At 41.1% G+C, this 21,610-nt stretch overlaps 2 protein-coding genes across 4 annotated transcripts in view; one reads left to right on the top strand and one right to left on the bottom strand.

The window, feature by feature from the left end:
• The window catches only part of nf1a (neurofibromin 1a), a 117,228-nt gene that overhangs the window by 63,754 nt on the left and 31,864 nt on the right, over positions 1–21,610 (top strand). For all 3 annotated transcript variants that reach the window (XM_083914444.1, XM_083914443.1, XM_083914442.1), the window contains exons 30-34: positions 4,760–4,918; positions 7,170–7,267; positions 10,730–10,876; positions 10,966–11,112; positions 11,984–12,094. In XM_083914444.1, the coding sequence (XP_083770570.1) occupies positions 4,760–4,918; positions 7,170–7,267; positions 10,730–10,876; positions 10,966–11,112; positions 11,984–12,094 (662 nt within the window). The remainder of the gene's footprint in view (positions 1–4,759; positions 4,919–7,169; positions 7,268–10,729; positions 10,877–10,965; positions 11,113–11,983; positions 12,095–21,610) is intronic.
• LOC310947341 (oligodendrocyte-myelin glycoprotein-like) lies at positions 13,645–17,376 on the bottom strand (the record flags this gene model as incomplete). Its single annotated transcript, XM_083914132.1, has 3 exons — positions 13,645–14,635; positions 15,523–15,735; positions 17,372–17,376. 3 exons carry the CDS (start codon positions 17,374–17,376, stop codon positions 13,645–13,647), a joined length of 1,209 nt encoding a protein of 402 aa, XP_083770258.1.

Here is a 21,610-nt window from a genome sequence, read left to right as displayed (position 1 = left end):
ATGAAAGTTTACAACCAAAAACTAAAGACCCAGGCCTCTTTCAGCAGACGTCTTCACTCTAGATTTACAACTGAGCTCACCACAGCCTCAGAAAGACAAATAGTTGGTGGGCTGTTACGAGTAATGGTATTCCTACGCGTGCACACAAACTAAATGCCACCCCTACATAAGTCAGTGCCCCACTTGGGCCATCCCAGTCAAGAAAGTCTGGACACGCCCCTGTCTTGCAGAAAACAGAGACAGAAAATGCTCTTACTGACATAACAGAACTGTTTCATTTCTGTGGACAGAATCTTAACTTTCTCTGTCTAAAATGAATATAAATGACATTTGTAATGAAATGAAATTAAACATGTTATTTTTGGCTATAATCATAGGCAAAACTCAATGTAGAGCACATGCCGGTGCGAGCTGCAGCAGTTTTGGCGGGGCAGCCAACATTCAAGGTTGAGATCCTCCAACTCCATTCACATATGAAGTCGACGGATCCCATTCACTTTCTATGGAGACTTGCATGATAAAGACAGTGCAGAGAGTTGAATGACCGCTCAGCATATCAGAATTCGCATAAACACGACTGAACCCAAAGTCGGTCCGTCCCAACAAACTGGCAGGCTTACAAAACTCAGATGAAAAAGTCAAACTAGGCAGTGCTGAATATGAAGATTATGTTACTCTATTGCCCATTTCTCGCTTAAAATGCTTTCAGAAACCCATTTCAGTAAACACTTTACCTTAAAACCTACCTTTTAAAATGAGAACTCTTGCGACCCAGCCACCATGTTCAATACAGTACTGGATCTTCTAGGAATGGTTATGCCATTTTTCAAGAAAATTGATTGGTCAGTAGGCAATGCTTGATACAATTGTAGAAGTTGATGTGTTATCTCAAACATGCTGCTCTGAAACAGGTTAGGTATATAATATATACATAATATAATATTCTGATTCACAAAAGTGTGCTCACACGTCCCCTGCTGGTTTCCCTTTATAAATTACAGTCAGTGTGCCGCACCTTTTCAAGCTTCATGTCACAGCCATAATTAACTATGAAAAGTAAGTGAAACGCCCCTAATTAATATCCATTCATACTGACGATGTGAAGAAAATCAAGGCAAATGTCAACAGAAAGTGGAAAAAGAAAGTTTAAACAGTGAAGTCTATGTTCTTGTTGGGGAGGTAAGCACAAGTAAAGGTGAAACTCCCAAGATAGACGGGGCTTGGACGCGGTGTAACAGGGCTGCTATTATTTAACTGCATTATGACTTTGCAAAATTCTTTATACACACAGTGAAGCAGGTAGCAGCTGCACGCTACAAAGATGGAGGGCTCTATCTTCTATCTGTAGCCAAGTGGCACGTAAGGCTAAAACACAATTGTCATTGCTAGTTTCAGACTGAAGCAGTTTTCATTTTCACATCCAGCACCTATGATGTGTCAGCAAAACAGGCCCTGGTCTTACTCTCACTGGATTGAGGAGAATTAGGATTAAGCAGTCCAGTCAACCACAGATGGCATTGTGTAGTGCTATCCTAGCCCTGAAGGGTCCTGTCTTACTGAAGGAGGACTTAAATTCATGCTAAACATTCAAGTGGTCGCTGTGGACATAACATAACTTTCATAGCAGTATCTCCATGACGACAGTGCTAAGCTAAAGCTAACTGCTCAGAACAGAGCGCTGAATTTAAGCGTACATGAAAGTTTTTAAACATACCATTTAGAAATAAACCAGCTAATATTAATAGTGAGAGCACCAAGTTAGCAACTATCACCTTTGCAGCTCCCTGCTGCACACCTAGCTCCAGCATAAGGAGAGGGGAAGACTGTGCAGGAGTTTCTGACAGTTTGTTTTCTTTTGCTCCATTGCTCCTGTTGTCACTTTGATTTGCACGAACGCAGCTGAAAATGATTCACAATGACTTGTGCTTCCTAAGTGGACAGATTAGTATCCCTGACGTTTAACTGACTTGTGTTCTACTGTGAGCATTAAGGGCGCACTCAGACTGTCCAGTGTGGTCCGTTTGACCCGTGTGAGTGCAACCGTACCGCGCCTAGTTGCGGTACGCTTGCCGGCCACGGCCCTTTTGGGAGAGGTGGGTACCCTAAAGCACGGGGCACGGTACGGACGGACAGTGTAAGTGGACCCTAAGTGATCCCTTAATTTTTTTGATCAGTATACAACCAAACTTCAAAATACCCAAACCATTCATTTAACGTCAGTATTCTCGTTATCATGACATGATTCATTCTGATGTGCTTAGACTTAATCTGATTCTGAAATTAGCCAAATTTAATGAAACAATGAGCAAATAGAGTGTGTAGGTGTTTGGAGAACAAGCAGAAGCAATGTTTGAGAATCATCTTTGGACATTTGAACATGTCATCATGGGAATTCATTGTAACTAATGAAAGTATCAATTGGAGACCAAAACAATTAGTGGCAACTTTTGTAGTTTCTATTACTTTAGTTGCAGACGTCTAAACCTTATATTAAAGAATAGTTGCAGTTTATTACAACATGGGTCTTATTCTTGTAGTTCTGGCCATCATCTCTGCAGCACGCAATGTTTCAAAACCTGTTGATGAATACCAAGTGGTCTGTGGTGCCCCTAAGCAAACCACCTTCATTTCTGTCTGCTTCAAAAACACCCCAACAACTAGCCAATGGATTTAGAAAGGTGAGAGGAGGAAAAAGAAAACTACACACGTTAGACGAAGGTGACATGCAGCCACTGTAAAAGTTTTAACAGAGACAGAGACCTCATGTTAAGATTTGTTTTGGCTTCCTAGGCCTCAAGAGCGTGCCTCCTATGTGATTCAGGTTTGTCCACAGCACTCACTGCAGTGTCACAGAGCAAAAGCAACTTCAGGAGGGACAAGAGTGATAGAAATGTGACTTGTTACAGACAATGCCACATGCCCTTTAACCACTTTATTCGTAGGTCAATCACAGAGTGCATCCAAAATGTTTGTAACAATCTCTCAGTGTATAGGAAACCCGTCTACCCGCATCTTCGCTAGGTACAGTTAAGGTGGAGCAGGAGTTTGGTGTAAACTGTGATGGATGTTTACAACCAACAGTTTGTGTTATAATCAAACTTTTCACCAACATGAACTACAACAGAGGAAGTGTTTGTCACCAGATTTTTGCAGACCTTGTCACCGCGTTAGTGTCGCAACCACTCGCTTGGCCTGAACAATGCCATGTTATGATAAAGCATATATTATTAAAGATACATCAATATGTGCTATACTGTGCTTAACACATACAATGATAACGCATTATAATGCATGCACTGTTATAGCACACCATAGCACTACAGTCTTCACCGCAGCTGGTTGTTGAGGTGTGTATTGGTGAATATAGGTAGTAGTAATAATGTATAATAAGCACCATCTGTCAACCTCTAGTTCATAACTAGAGCATTCATTAGACACTTGAACTTATAAATCCGTATAAGTCACATTTATATTGCTTTATGAGTGTTGATCTTGTGCATTAGAAGGCATTTTATGTGTTTAAGTGCAGTCAGAAGCAGTATGTATGCACTATAATTCAGGATAAATTCATAATGCACTATCGATGTTGTCTTCATAGAAGGTGTTACCAGAATAACTACACTCACTAAATGATCTGACTCTGGTAACCATATTAGAGATTTGTTTTTACTTTTGTTTTTTTGTGCTAATAACCCACCACAGTACAAAGTGATGGGAATTCCTTAAAAGATAGATGTTCCAAGAACTACTTTTTGCCTGCAGTCATGGTTCAATTTTATTGCCTCAAAAATGCACACTCGAATGTACCCGTGCATTTTTTAAATAAGTTCGTTTACATGGACATGAATATCCCGTTTCAAAATGATGATCTGATGAAAGGTAGAATATATAGGTATATAAATATAAGTATATACATATGAAAACATAATTGGTGATTGATTGAGCAAGTAAGCACAGAGTCAGTTTTACACATCATCTTTAACTTTTACCTTTTTAGCTGTCCCAAAAACAGAAAGGGTATTTTTGCAGCCCTTTTATCTTTATTAACATAGTTGAGTTAAATATGGAGAAAATTCACGGTGCTGCTTTCATCCAGTCCCTCTCAACTGTCACTTTGTCTTTTACTGCTTTTTGTCAGCTACCAGAAATTTTAAGGTGGAGTGTTTTCTTTCATATTACTTGGTGCATAAGTTGAAGTTGTGTATCAATCAAACCGCCTTAAATTTCAAAATGATAACAAACCATTTGTTTTCATCGTATTTCTTGAACGACACACACCTAAATAATGATCGTCTCTTGAAGTTCCCAAAAAAAGTGTCTGAAAAGAACCAGATTATTCAAACTGCAACTCTGCCTCCTTTTTTTTCCTGAGGACGTTCAGTTTTCATACTTCACAAACAGAGACCGTTGCGTTCCTTGCTTGCTCTTCATTTCTTTTCTCTTTATTGGGCTGTAACTGGAGTAAGAATTCTTCTAGCTCTGTTTACATCCTAAAATGAACTTCGATTGTTTCTAAGTCTCTCTTCATGTCTTCCTCCACCTGAACCTGACATATTTTACTGTTTAAGCCATGGCTCATCTGAGGCTGCTTTGTTACACATATTGACACATATGTTTTGTTATTGTCATCATTCCCTCCTTTGCTTTTTAATATACTGAAATACATTTTCAATATTTTTTTTCATTCCCTTTGCTTTTAACTTTCTCCTCTGCTCCCCGCCTTTGTCTTCCCTTGTTCCCTCCATCCTTCTTCACCAAGGTGGTGAGTCAGCGTTTCCCACAGAACAGCATTGGTGCGGTGGGCAGCGCCATGTTTCTGCGCTTTGTCAACCCAGCAATTGTTTCTCCCTATGAGGCTGGCATCTTGGACAAGAAGCCCTTACCCAGGATAGAACGGGGTCTAAAACTCATGTCCAAGGTAAGGCTGGTGAATACAAAGCCACAACTCTCCAACAAAGTGCACCTCGTACGGGCCCTTCCACACACACCAATGACCGATGAACCTCTGACAGGGCGTGCAGCGTTGAAGTATCAAATGTGGACCCACATGCAGACACAAAGCTCAACAGGGCTTGTGCCTTATGTGTTTTTATAGGCTGCTCAAATAGAAACTGGTAGAAGATGAATAGTGAGAGACCTATGGTCCTACTGATCCTGCTGCAGAAAAAAATAATAATCCTCACTGCTTTGTGTGTTGTTGACATGAAGTCAGCGACTGCACGGTTGGTGTATGTTCATCTTTTCTCTCCTTGCCTTATAAATTATACAAGCTAATGGTTTTGTGATGCAGCTGACTAAAGGGAAACTTAAGGCCAAATGCACATCAATTGACGCTCCTTTGATGCACTGCAAGCCTCAGATTTGAGGTGCCAACACCACAGAACCAACAGTAGTTAAGGATAGCATACTACAGATACCCCTATCAGTGCGCTGGACTTTCTCGCTTTCTGTCATGTTGATGGACAGTGTCATAAAATACCATCATAATCTATCATTACCATTTATTCATTTTCATGTGTTCAATCAGTAATATAGGCGACAGAAAATGCTTATTGTGCATTTATAAGGGCAAAGGAGAGAAAAGATGAACAGACACAGACCGTGCAGTCATTTTGCTTTTGTGATGCTTTTTGTCTTCAAGTGCCCACATTTGAAACTTCAATCTGTCCTGCCTGCTAGATATGGATTGGATTTCTGAACAACAATAACAGTGTTCATATTACCATGAAATATGTGCATCTAAAACAGCATTCGGTTCAAGTGAGTCTTTTTCTTTTCTTTATATTTGGTCTGTTTTGTAATAGTGGCAGGGCCTATATGATACACATGTTGCAGCAGAGGGAAACCGTAATACATCAGAGAAAGTACAAACAGGGATACAAAAGGGATGATCGGATGACAAAAGTGGCAATGTGTGTCCACGGCCTGGGTCCTCATTTGAAACTCCAAAGTCGAAACCAGGTTGGAAAGGAAGCGTCAAAGTAGTTTGATGCGTTTCTCCATGCTTCTTGTTCGTTTCAGCCATTTAAAATACTAGGCACTAGATGATTTGGGCCTGTACTCTTGTGCAATTGGGTTTGAGAAGTAGTCACCTAGGAAACCGTAAAGCCACAGATATGAAATATGTTAATGATGCTTATTTACCACAAAACAGCTAAGCAAAGCTATGTGCTTGTTCATTTTGACTACTTTGACACTAAGGGCATGTGGGATAATCGTTGAAGCTGCCTGAATGGTTTTACTGTCACAATTCAGCAGTGTTTAAACTAACCCCTAATCTTGGCGTATAATAGGACTGAGTGCTATGAATTGAGATCCCAGGAATTCTTTCAAAAAATGTCCCTGGAAAATCATGCCAGAACCTGCAATTGTTAGCTTGCATGCTCTTGTATGTCCAGTCCGTATTTGTGTTTGCGTACTGCACATTATTGTGTGTAGGGAACAAAGACTCCGTCTCCAAACATTATAATTGCTATCAAACTGCTATACTGTATATATGCTGTCCTATATCCTATAATCCACCTTTAAATGTAGTTATTACAGTAATAAAACACAGTCATTGTTTCAGCTGCAGGTTACTTTTCAGGCTACAATGGAAGCTTTCATTCTTAACTCAGTGGTTAAATATATAAGAGCGTGAAAAAAGTTGAGGGCACAATCTGTAGGCAGTTAAACAAGTGACTTTAGACATCCAGGATGGAGGCTGCATGCACAGAACAAAGTGCAAGAGAGCGATCAACAGGTTTGACATTAGGGGAATCTTATGCCCAAAGTCAATTCTCGCCTTCCTCAAAGCACAGAAACAACTGAAAATTTCAGCATTTGAAATATTTTCCTTCTCTGCCATTCCACATGGTATAACCTGAGGTCAGCACTAAGGTGTTCAGACACTACTATGTAAGCACTTGGATACATCAAAACATTGGGAATCTGATTGCCAAGTTCTGTATAGTTTGCAATGTGCTTCTTCCTCCTCAGAGATGGCAATTTTTTCACATTTGCTGTACGTCTTGTTGACACCGAACTTGGAAAAAGTAGATTTAAATACTGTGCTGCATAGCAATGGAATAAGCTCCAATAGGAATCAATGGGAAATGTATGATGATGTGTTTGTGACAGTAAGCACTGTTTTTAATATGCATGTTATATATTCCTGTGTTTTCCTTCAGATTCTGCAGAGCATTGCAAACCATGTCTTGTTTACTAAAGAAGAACACATGCGGCCTTTTAATGACTTTGTCAAGAGCAACTTTGATTCAGCCAGAAGGTAAGACACTTGGAGCATGATGCCAACTACCCTCATTCTAGTATCATATTACCAGACCTGTCTCTACCACGCTGTGTCAGTACTGAAGTATGGTCAGGATAAACTAACAAAGGGGCAGATGGGGTCTGCCTGATGTCAGGCTTTATCTCAGCACTGTACATCCGCAAATTTGAGCCAGTGTCTGAACACAGAAAACCCTGTTTAAATCATCAGCATCATTTAACCTTATTCTGCCCATTTGTTACCACATTTTATATTATGGATGAATTATACCTACATATTATAAATGCTCATTATCCACGCTCAGACAGTCTGACACAGTCTGACACAGTCTGACACAGTCTGACACAGTCTGATACAGTCTGACACAGTCTGACTCAGTCTGATACAGTCTGATACAGTCTGACATAGTCTGATACAGTCTGATACAGTCTGACATAGTCTTATACAGTCTGACACAGTCTGACTCAGTCTGACTCAGTCTGATACAGTCTGACAGTCTGACACAGTCTGATACAGTCTGACATAGTCTTATACAGTCTGACACAGTCTTATACAGTCTTATACAGTCTGACACAGTCTGACACAGTCTGACACAGTCTGATACAGTCTGACACAGTCTGACACAGTCTGACACAGTCTTATACAGTCTGATACAGTCTGACACAGTCTGATACAGTCTGACACAGTCTGACACAGTCTTATACAGTCTTATACAGTCTTATACAGTCTAACATAGTCTTACACAGTCTGACGCAGTCTTATACAGCCTGACACAGCCTGACACAGTCTGATACAGTCTGACACAGTCTGACAGTCTGATACAGTCTGACATAGTCTTATACAGTCTGACACAGACTGATAGTCTTATACAGCCTGATACAATCTGACACAGTCTTATACAGTCTGACATAGTCTGACACAGTCTGATACAGTCTGATACAGTCTGATACAGTCTGATACAGTCTGACACAGTCTGACACAGTCTGACACAGTCTGACACAGTCTGACACAGTCTGATACAGTCTGACAGTCTGATACAGTCTGATAGTCTTATACAGCCTGATACAATCTGACACAGTCTTATACAGTCTGACATAGTCTGACACAGTCTGATACAGTCTGACACAGTCTGACACAGTCTGATACAGTCTGATACAGTCTGACACAGTCTTATAGTCTGACACAGTCTGATACAGTCTGACACAGTCTTATACAGTCTAACATAGTCTTACACAGTCTGACGCAGTCTTATACAGCCTGACACAGTCTGATACAGTCTGATACAGTCTGACACAGTCTGATACAGTCTGACATAGTCTGACAGTCTGATACAGTCTGACATAGTCTTATACAGTCTGACACAGACTGATAGTCTTATACAGTCTTATACAGTCTGATACAGTCTGACACAGTCTGATACAGTCTGATACAGTCTGACACAGTCTGACACAGTCTGACACAGTCTTATACAGTCTTATACAGTCTTATACAGTCTTATGCAGTCTAACATAGTCTTACACAGTCTGACGCAGTCTTATACAGCCTGACACAGCCTGACACAGTCTGATACAGTCTGATACAGTCTGATACAGTCTGACACAGTCTGACAGTCTGATACAGTCTGACATAGTCTTATACAGTCTGACACAGACTGATAGTCTTATACAGCCTGATACAATCTGACACAGTCTTATACAGTCTGACATAGTCTGACACAGTCTGATACAGTCTGATACAGTCTGATACAGTCTGATACAGTCTGATACAGTCTGACACAGTCTGACACAGTCTGACACAGTCTGACACAGTCTGACACAGTCTGATACAGTCTGACAGTCTGATACAGTCTGATAGTCTTATACAGCCTGATACAATCTGACACAGTCTTATACAGTCTGACATAGTCTGACACAGTCTGATACAGTCTGACACAGTCTGACACAGTCTGATACAGTCTGATACAGTCTGACACAGTCTTATAGTCTGACACAGTCTGATACAGTCTGACACAGTCTTATACAGTCTAACATAGTCTTACACAGTCTGACGCAGTCTTATACAGCCTGACACAGTCTGATACAGTCTGATACAGTCTGACACAGTCAGATACAGTCTGACATAGTCTTATACAGTCTGACACAGACTGATAGTCTTATACAGTCTGATACAATCTGACACAGTCTTATACAGTCTGACATAGTCTGACATAGTCTGACATAGTCTGACACAGTCTGATACAGTCTGACACAGTCTGACACAGTCTGACACAGTCTGACACAGTCTGATACAGTCTGATACAGTCTGACACAGTCTGATACAGTCTGACAGTCTGATACAGTCTGACATAGTCTTATACAGTCTGACACAGACTGATAGTCTTATACAGCCTGATACAATCTGACACAGTCTTATACAGTCTGACATAGTCTGACATAGTCTGACACAGTCTGATACAGTCTGATACAGTCTGACACAGTCTGACACAGTCTGACACAGTCTGATACAGTCTGATACAGTCTGACACAGTCTGACACAGTCTTATAGTCTGATACAGTCTGATACAGTCTGACACAGTCTTATACAGTCTAACATAGTCTTACACAGTCTGACGCAGTCTTATACAGCCTGACACAGTCTTATACAGTCTGATACAATCTGACACAGTCTTATACAGTCTGACATAGTCTGACATAGTCTGACACAGTCTGACACAGTCTGACACAGTCTGACACAGTCTGACACAGTCTGACACAGTCTGATACAGTCTGATACAGTCTGATACAGTCTGACACAGTCTGACACAGTCTGACACAGTCTTATAGTCTGATTCAGTCTGATTCAGTCTGACACAGTCTGACACAGTCTGACACAGACTGACACAGTCTGACACAGTCTTATAGTCTGACACTGTCTGACACTGTCTGACACTGTCTGACACTGTCTGACACTGTCTGACACTGTCTGACACTGTCTGACACAGTCTGACACTGTCTGACACTGTCTGACACTGTCTGACACATGATACTGTTGAACCTAAGCCTGTGTGTATACATTTTCAGTGAGTTAATAAGGTTTGTGTTGGGTGTCAGCTACAGTATAGTTATTTGAGGAAGAGATGGTTGGATCAGGTTAGTTGATTTAAATTTGTCATTTGGATTATATCATTAATTATGTAAGGTTCCGTTGAGTTATAAAAAAAAAAACATTTTTGTTTTGATTTTAAGATTTGAGTTGTACAGCCTCCTAACTTGGTGCTTCTGTATAAGTTATTTGAAGCCAACTGACTGCTGTGGAGTTGGAAGTCGGGGTGCCGCAAAATTAAAGTTTTTAGTCAGTCGGAGAAGAATAAAAAACATGAATGACTCGTGTGACATCTTTGAGTATCTTTAACTAAAGCACTGAAATGTAAGATGAGTATCTTCTGTCTATTGATTGTGTACTGTCTTCTCTCCATTACAGGTTTTTCTTGGACATAGCATCTGACTCTCCACCTAGCGATTCAGTCAACCACAGTCTGTCCTTCATCAGTGACGGTAATGTGCTGGCCCTCCACCGCCTGCTGTGGAACAACCAGGAGAGGATTGGCCAGTACCTCTCCAGTAACAGGTCAGGATGGATCATTTGATCTCAATAATGAACTCATTCTTTACCACTTATCATTTTTGTGAATGTATTCATTATAATTTCATTTCCAGGGACCACAAGGCCGTTGGCAGGCGACCTTTTGACAAGATGGCCACCCTGCTGGCCTACCTGGGACCTCCTGAACACAAACCTGTGGCTGACACTCACTGGTCCAGTCTCAACCTGACCAGCTCCAAGTTTGAGGAGTTCATGACGAGGTAGCATTCCTCCCTGCCTGTAACATAATATTTCCTCCAACTTGTTTCTCAGGGTCCTCAATCACATCTCCCAATACAAGAGATTCCCTTCCTCAGCTTTGTATGCTCATTTATGATTAATTCCACAAACTGCTACTTTCCATACTCACCGTTTACTCTTTTGCAGCAGAGGCAGCATTCCATCATATTATGACTCTTCATTCAATGTTTTCGTGTCTTATTTCAGAGTCAGAAATACTTTAATAATCCCAGGGGGAAATTATTATTACTATTGTTATTATTTTCAGAAAATTGGACTAAATAACTAAATTATGGATTGCATTCTGAGTGACTAAAAGACAAAATCAATTTTAGGAGTTTTTTCGTGGCCTTTTGTATCTACCCATATCACCCCTTTCAACCAAGCCCCCACCACAGCGACTTCCTGGTTGATCCAATACAGAAGTTCAAAAACTGCAGTTCTGTGAGTGTCCACTAGGGGCAGGTTTCATAATAGAGCAGTTTCTCATTGACCCCCATGTTAAACAGGCCGTTTTCACAGCATCATTAAACCTGTTTAAGGCCTGGTACAAAAAAAATGGACATCTGAAATTATACATAAAATCTATAGTAATTTCATGCTTAGTTACGGCTGCCTTTGAATGTGTACTTCTTTTAAGTACATATTTTCCTCCTGTTAATGGGTAGGATTGCTCAGATGCTACGGACAGATTTTCCTACTAGCTTCAAAAGTATAATCTAATAATAAACAATATAGAATTTCATATTTAATATAACATCTAAATAATCCTGATTATGTTCCTGTTATATGATACCCTCTTTAATAAATTAAAGTGAGAGTAATCCTCAGCTCTCTGGTTTGTTTCTGTAGGCACCAGGTCCATGAGAAGGAGGAGTTCAAAGCCTTAAAGACCCTCAACATCTTCTACCAGGCAGGAACCTCCAAGACTGGCAACCCAGTGTTCTACTACGTTGCCCGCAGGTAGGTCCTCGGCATCCATCTTTCTTCTCTCCTTATTGACACGCCATTGCCTGGTGCTTTTCAAACTTGCTTTTTTATAGTACAAAGTAGCGCTTACTCATATTCGTGCATTCCTCTGAAGTCTTTAGCAATGGACATTTTAGCATTAAAACCTTTTTTCTATGTTATGAATAACACTAATGATCAAAGCAGCCTAGGGACACATTTATTAACCAGTACAGATAAACATGCTGTGGAGAACACTTATGTAAAGTATTCATGTTACATTGTACAGATGCAGTCACCTAGAATTTCCCCTCATTACCGAAGCATTTCGGCTGCAAGCCTGCTGCCAGTTCCCAACCAACTTCCAGTCACTGGGGGTTCTTTATCTCTTTACCCATTTAGACCTTAGTCTGCCTGGAAAAACAGCCTCTAAAACCCAGCATTGTTTCAAAACAACCTCCCAAAACCTGAGGGTTTTCTGAAAAACTGCACTGAATGTCCATGTTGTCATTATATTCTGGGACATGGTCCAATTCATTGTCAGTAATGCTGTAGTCGGCCTCTGTGTCGCTCCCCTCTCTCAGGCCAATTCTTCTTTGTGGAAGTGCAGAAGAAATATTATTTTTTGTTTCTGTCCCCTTCTGCCTTCTTCACGTGTCGCATTGCATTGGATTTTATCCGTAACCTGTTTAGAATGACGAGATCGTCCAAAAATAAGACAAGACGTTGTATCAGGTCTGAATGGACTTAACAAGTATCTCCCAGAGTCAGGGTAGGGACCCAAAATGGGTTGCAGACTCATTTAGTAAGAAAAATCAGCACCAACATTGTGATTAATAAAGAAAGTCACAGCTAACTAAATATGCCAAAACATTGTAGAATTTGCTCTGGTAAACAATTTTTTAACAGGAATACAAAACAGTTCTTGCCTATGTTGAACTTTTATGGGCTGTCTTACTCAGTCTTTTCAACATGATTATTTGTTTCCCTTTGTTTTTTTCCTATTGGACATATTTTCCATGAATTGCTATTGTAATTATTTAAACTGACTAGTCCTTTATTGGTAATTATTACCTTTTTCGTCATATAGACTTTTTAGGCTCCTTACTATTTGGAAACACAGTACAAATAGGGACTATTGCATGTTATGTAATGTATGTTGTCAATCCTGTTTGTAATGGCTCAGCAGCACTAAATGTAGCACAATCATCACTTTTATGAAGAAAGCATACAGCACAGCAGTCTATCAGTATACAAGCATTGCACTGAGGGTTGAGCATTGACGGAAGCACTTCAGTTGAAACATGTGTTTATACAGTTTATCTCTGTATGTAGCACTGTAAGAGACATTGTCATGTTGTACATGTTGAGCTAGTACCTTTACCTTTATTTATACAGGTAATCCCATGGAGACACGGGGTCTCATTCTCAAGAGAGACCTGATTAACACACAACAGCTAAACACCACATAGTTATATGAAAGTGGTAATTCAAGTTGCTTGGCCATACATTCATTGTCCAAAATAACCCAATAAGTTTAGTACTCTGTGTGCAGCCAAGGTGGTTCAGAAGATGTTGAATGCTGTTGTCATGACTAAAACAGTCAGGGTGACGGTTTGTTTGGTCTGGATATGGATTCTGTGACACTTATTTTTTGAGTTTGCTACTTTGGGCTTCTTTGTTGAAGACTGTTGGCTTGCTGTTGTGCTTGTGTGTGTGGAGAAACCGTCAACACTCGTGGGAGATGTCCAGACAAAAACCATGTGGTCCCCAGATCCATTTACTCCTCTTCTGTCCTGATATATTCCTGTCTCAAAAAGGGCCGATTTCGCCTGGTAATTAGATGTGCCATCTGCAGTCCTTGCAGGTGTTTGACCATCATGCCCAGTATCTCTGCTGTTAACCCAGAGTGGTGGCTCTGTGAAAAGTGCAGAGTGCCACTCCCTCTCTGGTTTTGCCTGATGGGTTTGTCCACAGATAGGTGTTGTGTAACAGGGGCAGCCTAAGATGGTTGCATTGGTCTGCACAGCCCATGCAAGAAACTTTGTTATGTTTTCTTCTTCTTCACAGGCCCAGGGGTTATCCCCCAGAGTCATCGCCTCCAACCCTGTCATCTTATCAAATATCCCTTCAGACAACCAGGAGAAGCGATTAGCATGCAAATAGAACTTAGCCAGCCTTGGCAGCCTATCCAAAGATCCAGGCAAGATCTGCGTTAGATAGTTATGAGACAAATCAATGCTCTCCAAGTTTTGCGGCATATTTGTTGGCACAGTCCAAAACCTGTTGTGACTGAGGTTGAGAGCTTGGAGACTCGGCAGTGTGTTGTTGATGAAGACCACTCTCTCCAACTCATTGTCTGACAGATCCAGTACCTTAAGGTTCCAGTGGTAAGCCGTGTCATTTTTGTCCAGCGATCGTAGATGGTTCCCTGCTGCTCTGACGTCCCACAGAGACCTTGGTAGGGCAGGGGGCAGGGTCTCCAAGCGGTTGTAGGACAGGTCCAAGGTTCGCAGGTGGGCATAGTGGGTGAGCTGGCTTCCCAGACCCTGCAAGCTGTCAGAAGACATTTTGTTTAGAGAGCAGCAAAATGTAATTAAGTGTAATAAAGTCCATTTTGTCACCAGCCTAATCATAGAAACAGGTCAACTCTGAATGTAACTTTTGCTGACCAGTGGCCATGCACCATGCAAATTCAATAGTGTTACTCTGAACTTCTACAAGTTGAAAACATTATAACACAGCTCCATACTGTATATATGTACTTAAAGTTTTTGCCCACTACGGTATAAGTTGTGTTAGTTTGCTAGCACATATACTAAAATCGGAACGATACAGAGAAGATTAGCATGGCCCCTATGCAAGGATGACATGCACATTCATGAAGCGTTTCTTATTTACTGCAATTTCCCAGCTTGGGATCAGTAAAGTATGTTATTCTATTCTATTCTATCCCGACATTTAACATAACAAGTGTGAAAGTATTTGATGAAATGGTGAGCTGCTCTCTTCTCTTTCCTTTAGTCATGCAAAAGGCTCAGACAGATCAATATCTGGGGTAGCTACATATTTGTAAGAGTCAGGCCCTGCATGCTGTTACATTAAGGGCACCATAGTATTATTCTGAATCAACATAGCTAGCTTTCAAGCAGTCACTAGGTAGTGTTAATCAAAATCAATAGAAAAAAAAGAGTACCATAATTAATATTTTTTCTTTTTTATTAATTTTTATTTTTTACCTTACAAGCCTTTTAACCATCCACACACTGGCCAAATATGTCTTCTTTCTAATTCCAACTCGAGCCTCGTTCAGAAAAGTTAATGATTATACAGGACTGGCTTTATTGCTGGAGTACTAACTTTGTACTTTCTGTTACCACCACCAGTAACGGTCGAAGAGCAGGCCTATAACCAAATGACTTTGCAAAGCTCCAGTAGCCTACCTATTAAAAGAGAGGTTGAGAAAGCGGATGTTGTGCTGCAGACCAGGTGGTAGCTTGGTTAGGCCTCGTGAGGAGCAGTCCACCACGCGGTGACCCCAGCTGCAGGAGCACACAGTGGGGCAGATAGACAGCACCCAACCTCCTAGCAGCCCACACAGCAGCAGGAGGAACAGGCAGGGCAGAGAGGCAGAGCAGACAGGCATGGGCAGGGCTCTAGAGAATGAAAGGGAAATGTTAGTAGAAAAGTTAAAGTCGTACTCCATAGGATTTGAGATCCCTTGTTTCTAGCGGCCTCTTTGACAGTAAGGTGTAACTGCAGGTGAGCCTGTTCTTCTAGAGCCGCCATCACATCTCCGTCACGTTCAAGGTCACTATGTGTGTTGACTATTTTTATTTTATTTTTTTTTGCTCTTTTGTAAACTTTATTGAAACATATTCACCTCTCTCCTTCCAGTCCGTCCCCTTTATGTTCCCCTCTTAAATCCACACACACATGTTCCTATTACACTTCTGCCCTTACTACAAATCTGACTCAGAAGCTGGAAGTTACGATTTCAGTTTACAAGTGAGCGCAGCATAACTGTTAGTGACCATCTGGGCTGAAAGACCAACTGCTGTCAGCAGCGTCACTTACATGACGGCTTATTTACATCTAGACACATATAGATGTAACAACAAGTGCTTTCATTAGTGGGTCATGTGATCAATCACTATTATTTTAACTCACTCTTTGATAGATAGGAACTTAAAAGGCAATTAAATAGATGAAAATCTTACGGAGTACAACTTTAGTGCTTACTCTGTTTAATGTGTCATGGATAGGTGGTTCATTCAAATTCTCCCCTACTCTTAGTGTAGCATCCCATTTTGAAAATCTAAAAAGCAGCACTATGCACGTTCTCTTTGCATAAACATTAAAATAATAACATACCTAATACCTCTGCATAATAAAAACACCAGACTCATCCAGGTTAAAAGGTTGAGGTAATGGGGATTTTGCTCCATTCAAACTGTACTGAGCCGATGTACATTTATGTTGTGTTGTCAAATTAAACTTCAGATCACGCTAAACTCAGTCCTGCTGTCACGGCAGTGCTAATTGTTTAGCTTTCCACCTTCCGCCGTAACTCCAAGTGTAGGTTAAAGGTAGCTACGGAGCCGGATGCAGGTCCATCCACAGCCTCAGTATTACCTGTAGAAGGCGGAAAAGTGTGCCACTGCCTTCCATCGTGGTTTCATTGACACAAAACAAACATTGCACACAGTATCTGGGAGACTTTGGCCAACATGGTTTTAATGATCATTCAAGTTATATTAACAGTCGGGGAATCTACCCGCAAATTGTATTTAAGCCGGTTACCGTTTCATCCCGACTGCAGTGAGACTTCATTCATTCGACACGACTAAGTAACCGTGTTTGAAACTTCAGAAATTCAGATCTAAAGACTAAAGGTTGTTTATGTTTTCAAGGACTGAAAGAGTCAGGGCCCAGACAGGAATGTGGGACATGTTAACACCCTTTAAATTTATTCCAGAAATTTCCTCTAGATGTTGCGTAATTCGGTTGATCATGGCAGCTGATGCTTTGCTGTACTTGTACCATCACTAAATTCCTCTGTGTTATTTGTTAAATTGCTATAATATTACCTTTGGCAGTGTCTTCATGCAATAGTAAAAGGAGAAATCTGCATAGTGACAGAGCAGAGAATAGTTTTGTCATGAGCCAACATAACATTACACTGTAGTTCACTGCATCAATACGATTCTGAATGAAATGGCTCACTGCTCAGGTGTATGTGTGTTGTATGTTGTATGTTTTTACATATCTCCCCCTTATGAATTCACTCACCTCATGGTTTCTAGTGTCGGTCTGTCATCCCTTCCTTCAGCAGCTTGTTTTTCTTTTGCGCTCTCTCGGTTGCTGTTGGAAGGTACCAATCGCAACCATAGGTTTCGACCTCTTTTCTTTGGCTGTTTTGGATGTTGTGGTGTGGCAGTAAATCCAAGTACCAGCCCCCGTCCTGCTCATCCCTTTGCAGGCTTCTGATGCAGCTGGAGGTTTAGGTTAGGAGGAGGAGAGGGATGCGTAGAAGGGAGGGAGGGAGAGAGAATTGCAGCAGTGAGCCGACCCACTCTGCTGCTGATGAGGCAAGTAAGAGGTGTGTGTGTGTGTGTGTGTGTGTGTGTGTGTGTGTGTGTGTGTGTGTGTGTGTGTGTGTGTGTGTGTGTGTGTGTGTGTGTGTGTGTGTGTGTGTGTGTGTGTGTGTGTGTGTGTGTGTGTGTGTGTGTGTGTGTGTGTGTGTGTGTGTGTGTGTGTGTGTGTGTGTGTGTGTGTGTGTGTGTGTGTGTGTGTGTGTGTGTGTGTGTGTGTGTGTGTGTGTGTGTGTGTGTGTGTGTGTGTACTAGGAGCAGGCCAGTTGTTTGGCTCCTGGTATGGCTGTGTCGGGGGTGTGCCAGTTCGGTGTTGACCCTTCTGCGGGCCAGTTTTATGGCCCCTGAAAGCACTGCTGCGTCCATCAAATGTGGTTGCAACAGCACAAAGTGTTCAAGAGATATGACAAAACTCTAGCAAACTTTGAAGGCCAGCTAAAGAAAAACTTATTGACACATCAAACATCTGAAAAAGTGATTTTTTTTTTTTTATTCTGGCTTGGTCCAGAAATGTTTTGTTAAATTTGGTGATGATTGTTCAAAATCCGTCAGAAGAGTTGCAGTGAACCAGATTTGGACACTGTTCAAAATGGCGAAAAATCTATTTAAACACAATTGGAATCCAGGAAAAATAAATAAATTCCGTGACTTAAGGTTCAAACTTTTCAGGCCAAAACGTCAAGTTCACTGTTAAAGCACCACCACTTGGCCAAATTGCAGAGCTAGCAGAGCCAGCTATTCGGGACCAGGCTATTTCAGATTTCAGATTATTAATATGAAATATAAAGGGCCACACAAGAGAGTTCATCACTTTTTTGTTTTAAAGCCTGAAACGAGAATTCATAAAAAATAAACTTTTCCAGTGCAATTCACACATTTTGCTTTACAACATTCCAGTCAATTTTCTTTTCAAAAATGTTAAAAATTAATACAAAATTAAAAACTAGAAAAGCAGTGTTGTAAAAGTGATGAGTCCCTTTAGAATAACCATTATAAACATTCTCAGGTTTAACCAATCACATTCCAGATTACACACCAAGTTAATTGGCCTCCACCTGACATCAACTGTGGTGTTTTGGATTTTACTTCAGAATAAAATCAGCTGTTCCTTGAGGACTCCACTCCCAGCAGTGCATGGTAACACAAAGAATTCACTATGGTTGAGAGTTCATCAGTGCTCAGGCTTCTGCATGCCGCTCTTTTAAAAGCTTCAAGTCACTCCACAGATTAGCATTGCCCCTCCCACTTAGCATTAAAACACGATTTTTATATTTTTTATCCCCCATTGATTTTCAGTGATAATTTTGTTTTAGTAAACTGCTGGGGCATCTGTAACAGTTTAGGCGGAGAGTGGTACTGCAGCAAGAGACAGAGAAGCTTTCATTTAAAAAACACAAAATGATAATAAATTCAGATGAAGTGTTGTGAGAAGTTGACAAGGGAAAAGCTCCTAAAATCAGAAAGACTGTAGAGAGCACTATGTTGTGTTGAAGTGCTGTTTCCTCTGTGTATTCCACATAACACGGTGGTGTGTGGGGCAGTGGCACAGGTTCCGTTGCAACATTGGTGGGGGACATGCATTCTCATGCATTCTGTGTTGCTGTCCATGTGTTGTCCTGTAGCCTAGATCCGTTTTTCACATTTTCTCATTCAGTTATTTCTTTTGGATATTCCACCTGCCCTGTCTGCTGTGCATGATGTTATTGCTCTGCTGATATGGTAGGTTGGTAGACTGTCTCATTCAGACAGTCTCTCTCACACGTTAACTGTTTGCAGCCTAATTTACAGGAGATGCTTGGACAGATTCAGAAACAATGATGAATCTAAATGTATCAGTAATGAGAGCCACGCTGATGTCTGTGTGTCTCTGTGTGTGTCTGTGTGCGCATACATGTCAATCACCCAAGCACCGACCTGACCCACAAACTGTCAACTTGATGTTGGTGTGTGTGTGTGTGTGTGTGTTTGTGTGTGTTTGTGTGTGTGTGTGTGTGTGTGTGCGTGTGCGTGTGCGTGTGCGTGCGCGTGCGCGTGCGCGTGCGCGTGCGCGTGCGCGCGGAGAGAGAAGAGAGTGGAAGAGATGGTGGACTATGACAGTGTTTTGGGACCTTATAAAGGTCCAGTGGCTCTGCAATGAACAGGCAGTGTGAATGTAAATATAGACCGTCTTGCTGTATTCACATGCTCCTCGGCTGGTCCCATTTCCCAATATGGAAAGCTGCTTTTCTGACTACATTGTGCAGAGGTCTGCACCGCTCTGTTTGAGGGCATGCCTAACTAGGAGGAGGGTACAGCCAGGCTTTCTGGGGCAAAGAATCACATAGGTATTTAATGGAAGAAAACATGAAAATGCTATCACTGCGTTTCAGGCGTGCTGTCTCAGGAGGACACAACCATGGAGGAAACTCAGTTTGGCGTGGAATATCTTTTTTTTTTTTTTCTTAGAACACCTTTTACTTGCACAAACAAACTATATAACATACTAAAAGACAGGAAAAAAACACAAAAGCATTATAGGGCCTCTTTAATAAGGTGACGCTATATCAATGCCCAAAAATGTGGTGAGCACAATTATTTAAGGCTGCCGTATAACTAAATATTTTAGTCAATTTGATATTACTCTGGCATTTGATGTAATAATGAAAACACTATAGTAGTTGTTCAGCTTCTAAAGCAAACTAACTTCAATTGAGACTTAGTGTTTGGAAATATATTTTTATAGGGCCGCCCTCGACCAAGGATTTTCTTGGTCGACCAGTGGTTGTCATTTAGAGTGATTAGTCGACTAATCAACATAGATATATATACCGCCCCCCGCCCCAAAGTATAGCCTCAGCAACAGTAAAACATTATTCAACATAATTATCAACCATTATTTTACAAGTGTGCACAGCAGCTCGCTATAAGTCTGCCGCCTGTTAATGACACCGGCAAATTATTTCAGATTCTGATTCTGAATGTAGGCAGGTAGCTAGGCTGACGTTACTTTCATGTTTAGGTGGTAGATCATGTTCGCCCTGGACGAGTGATAGGTGAAGTTTTTCTTGCAGAGTTTGCATGTGACCTTCTTGGGGTCATCCTTGTTCAAAGTGGTCCCTTATTTTAGACATTTTTCCCAAGTCAAGGGACATTCAGTGTTTTAAAAAAAGTGTTTGTGTCACAGCTTCCTGTATCTGTCCCTTCAAATTAAAAGCTCTCCAGCCTTTTAGGCCCAATACTAGCCACCAGTCACATAGATTTTCACTTACTTACCAAATGTTTTTGTGGTTTTTTTTCCTGCAACCAATCGACCAATGAAATTTTGTCTGCTAATGATTTTTTGGTAGACCAATGCTTGGTCGACTATAGCGGGGCAGCCCTATATTTTTATTGCATAAGACATTACAAAATCCTTGTTGTTTGACACGAACAATCAAACACTTGATGACTCTCCAGGATGAAGTGTGAAGGTGAAGGTCACTTAAGCTGAGCTATAATAGCTCAATAGAAGTACCGTATTTTTCAGATTATAAGTCGCAGTTTTTTTCATAGTTTGGCCGGGTGTGCGACTTATACTCTGGAGCGACTTATGTGTGAAATTATTAACACATTACCGTAAAATATCAAACAATAGGCCGGGCTATTATTTATCTCAGTCACGTAAGAGACTAGGCGTATATCAGCAATCGTCACACACACACACACACACACACGTCAACCACTCAAAATTCGGTGGGGGCGGGTCATGCCGGAAGTGCATTGTGAAAAAAAAGATGCTACCTGCTACTTGTTTTTGGTCTGCCAGGATTGACTATTTTTGAATATGAGGCAACCAGTAAATGTACAATAGAATTATTTGATACGTGGAAGTGGGTGGTTTGCTTTAATGCCGCATGCAAAACCACAACCACTCAGAGACCTGTGAAAGAAACAAATTTCACAAGGCTTTTTTTGAAGA

The sequence above is a fragment of the Echiichthys vipera genome (genome assembly GCF_963691815.1).
Source record: "Echiichthys vipera genome assembly, chromosome: 5".
Classification (NCBI taxonomy): Eukaryota; Metazoa; Chordata; class Actinopteri; order Perciformes; family Trachinidae; genus Echiichthys; species Echiichthys vipera.
This window is presented reverse-complemented; position numbering and strand designations above follow the sequence as displayed.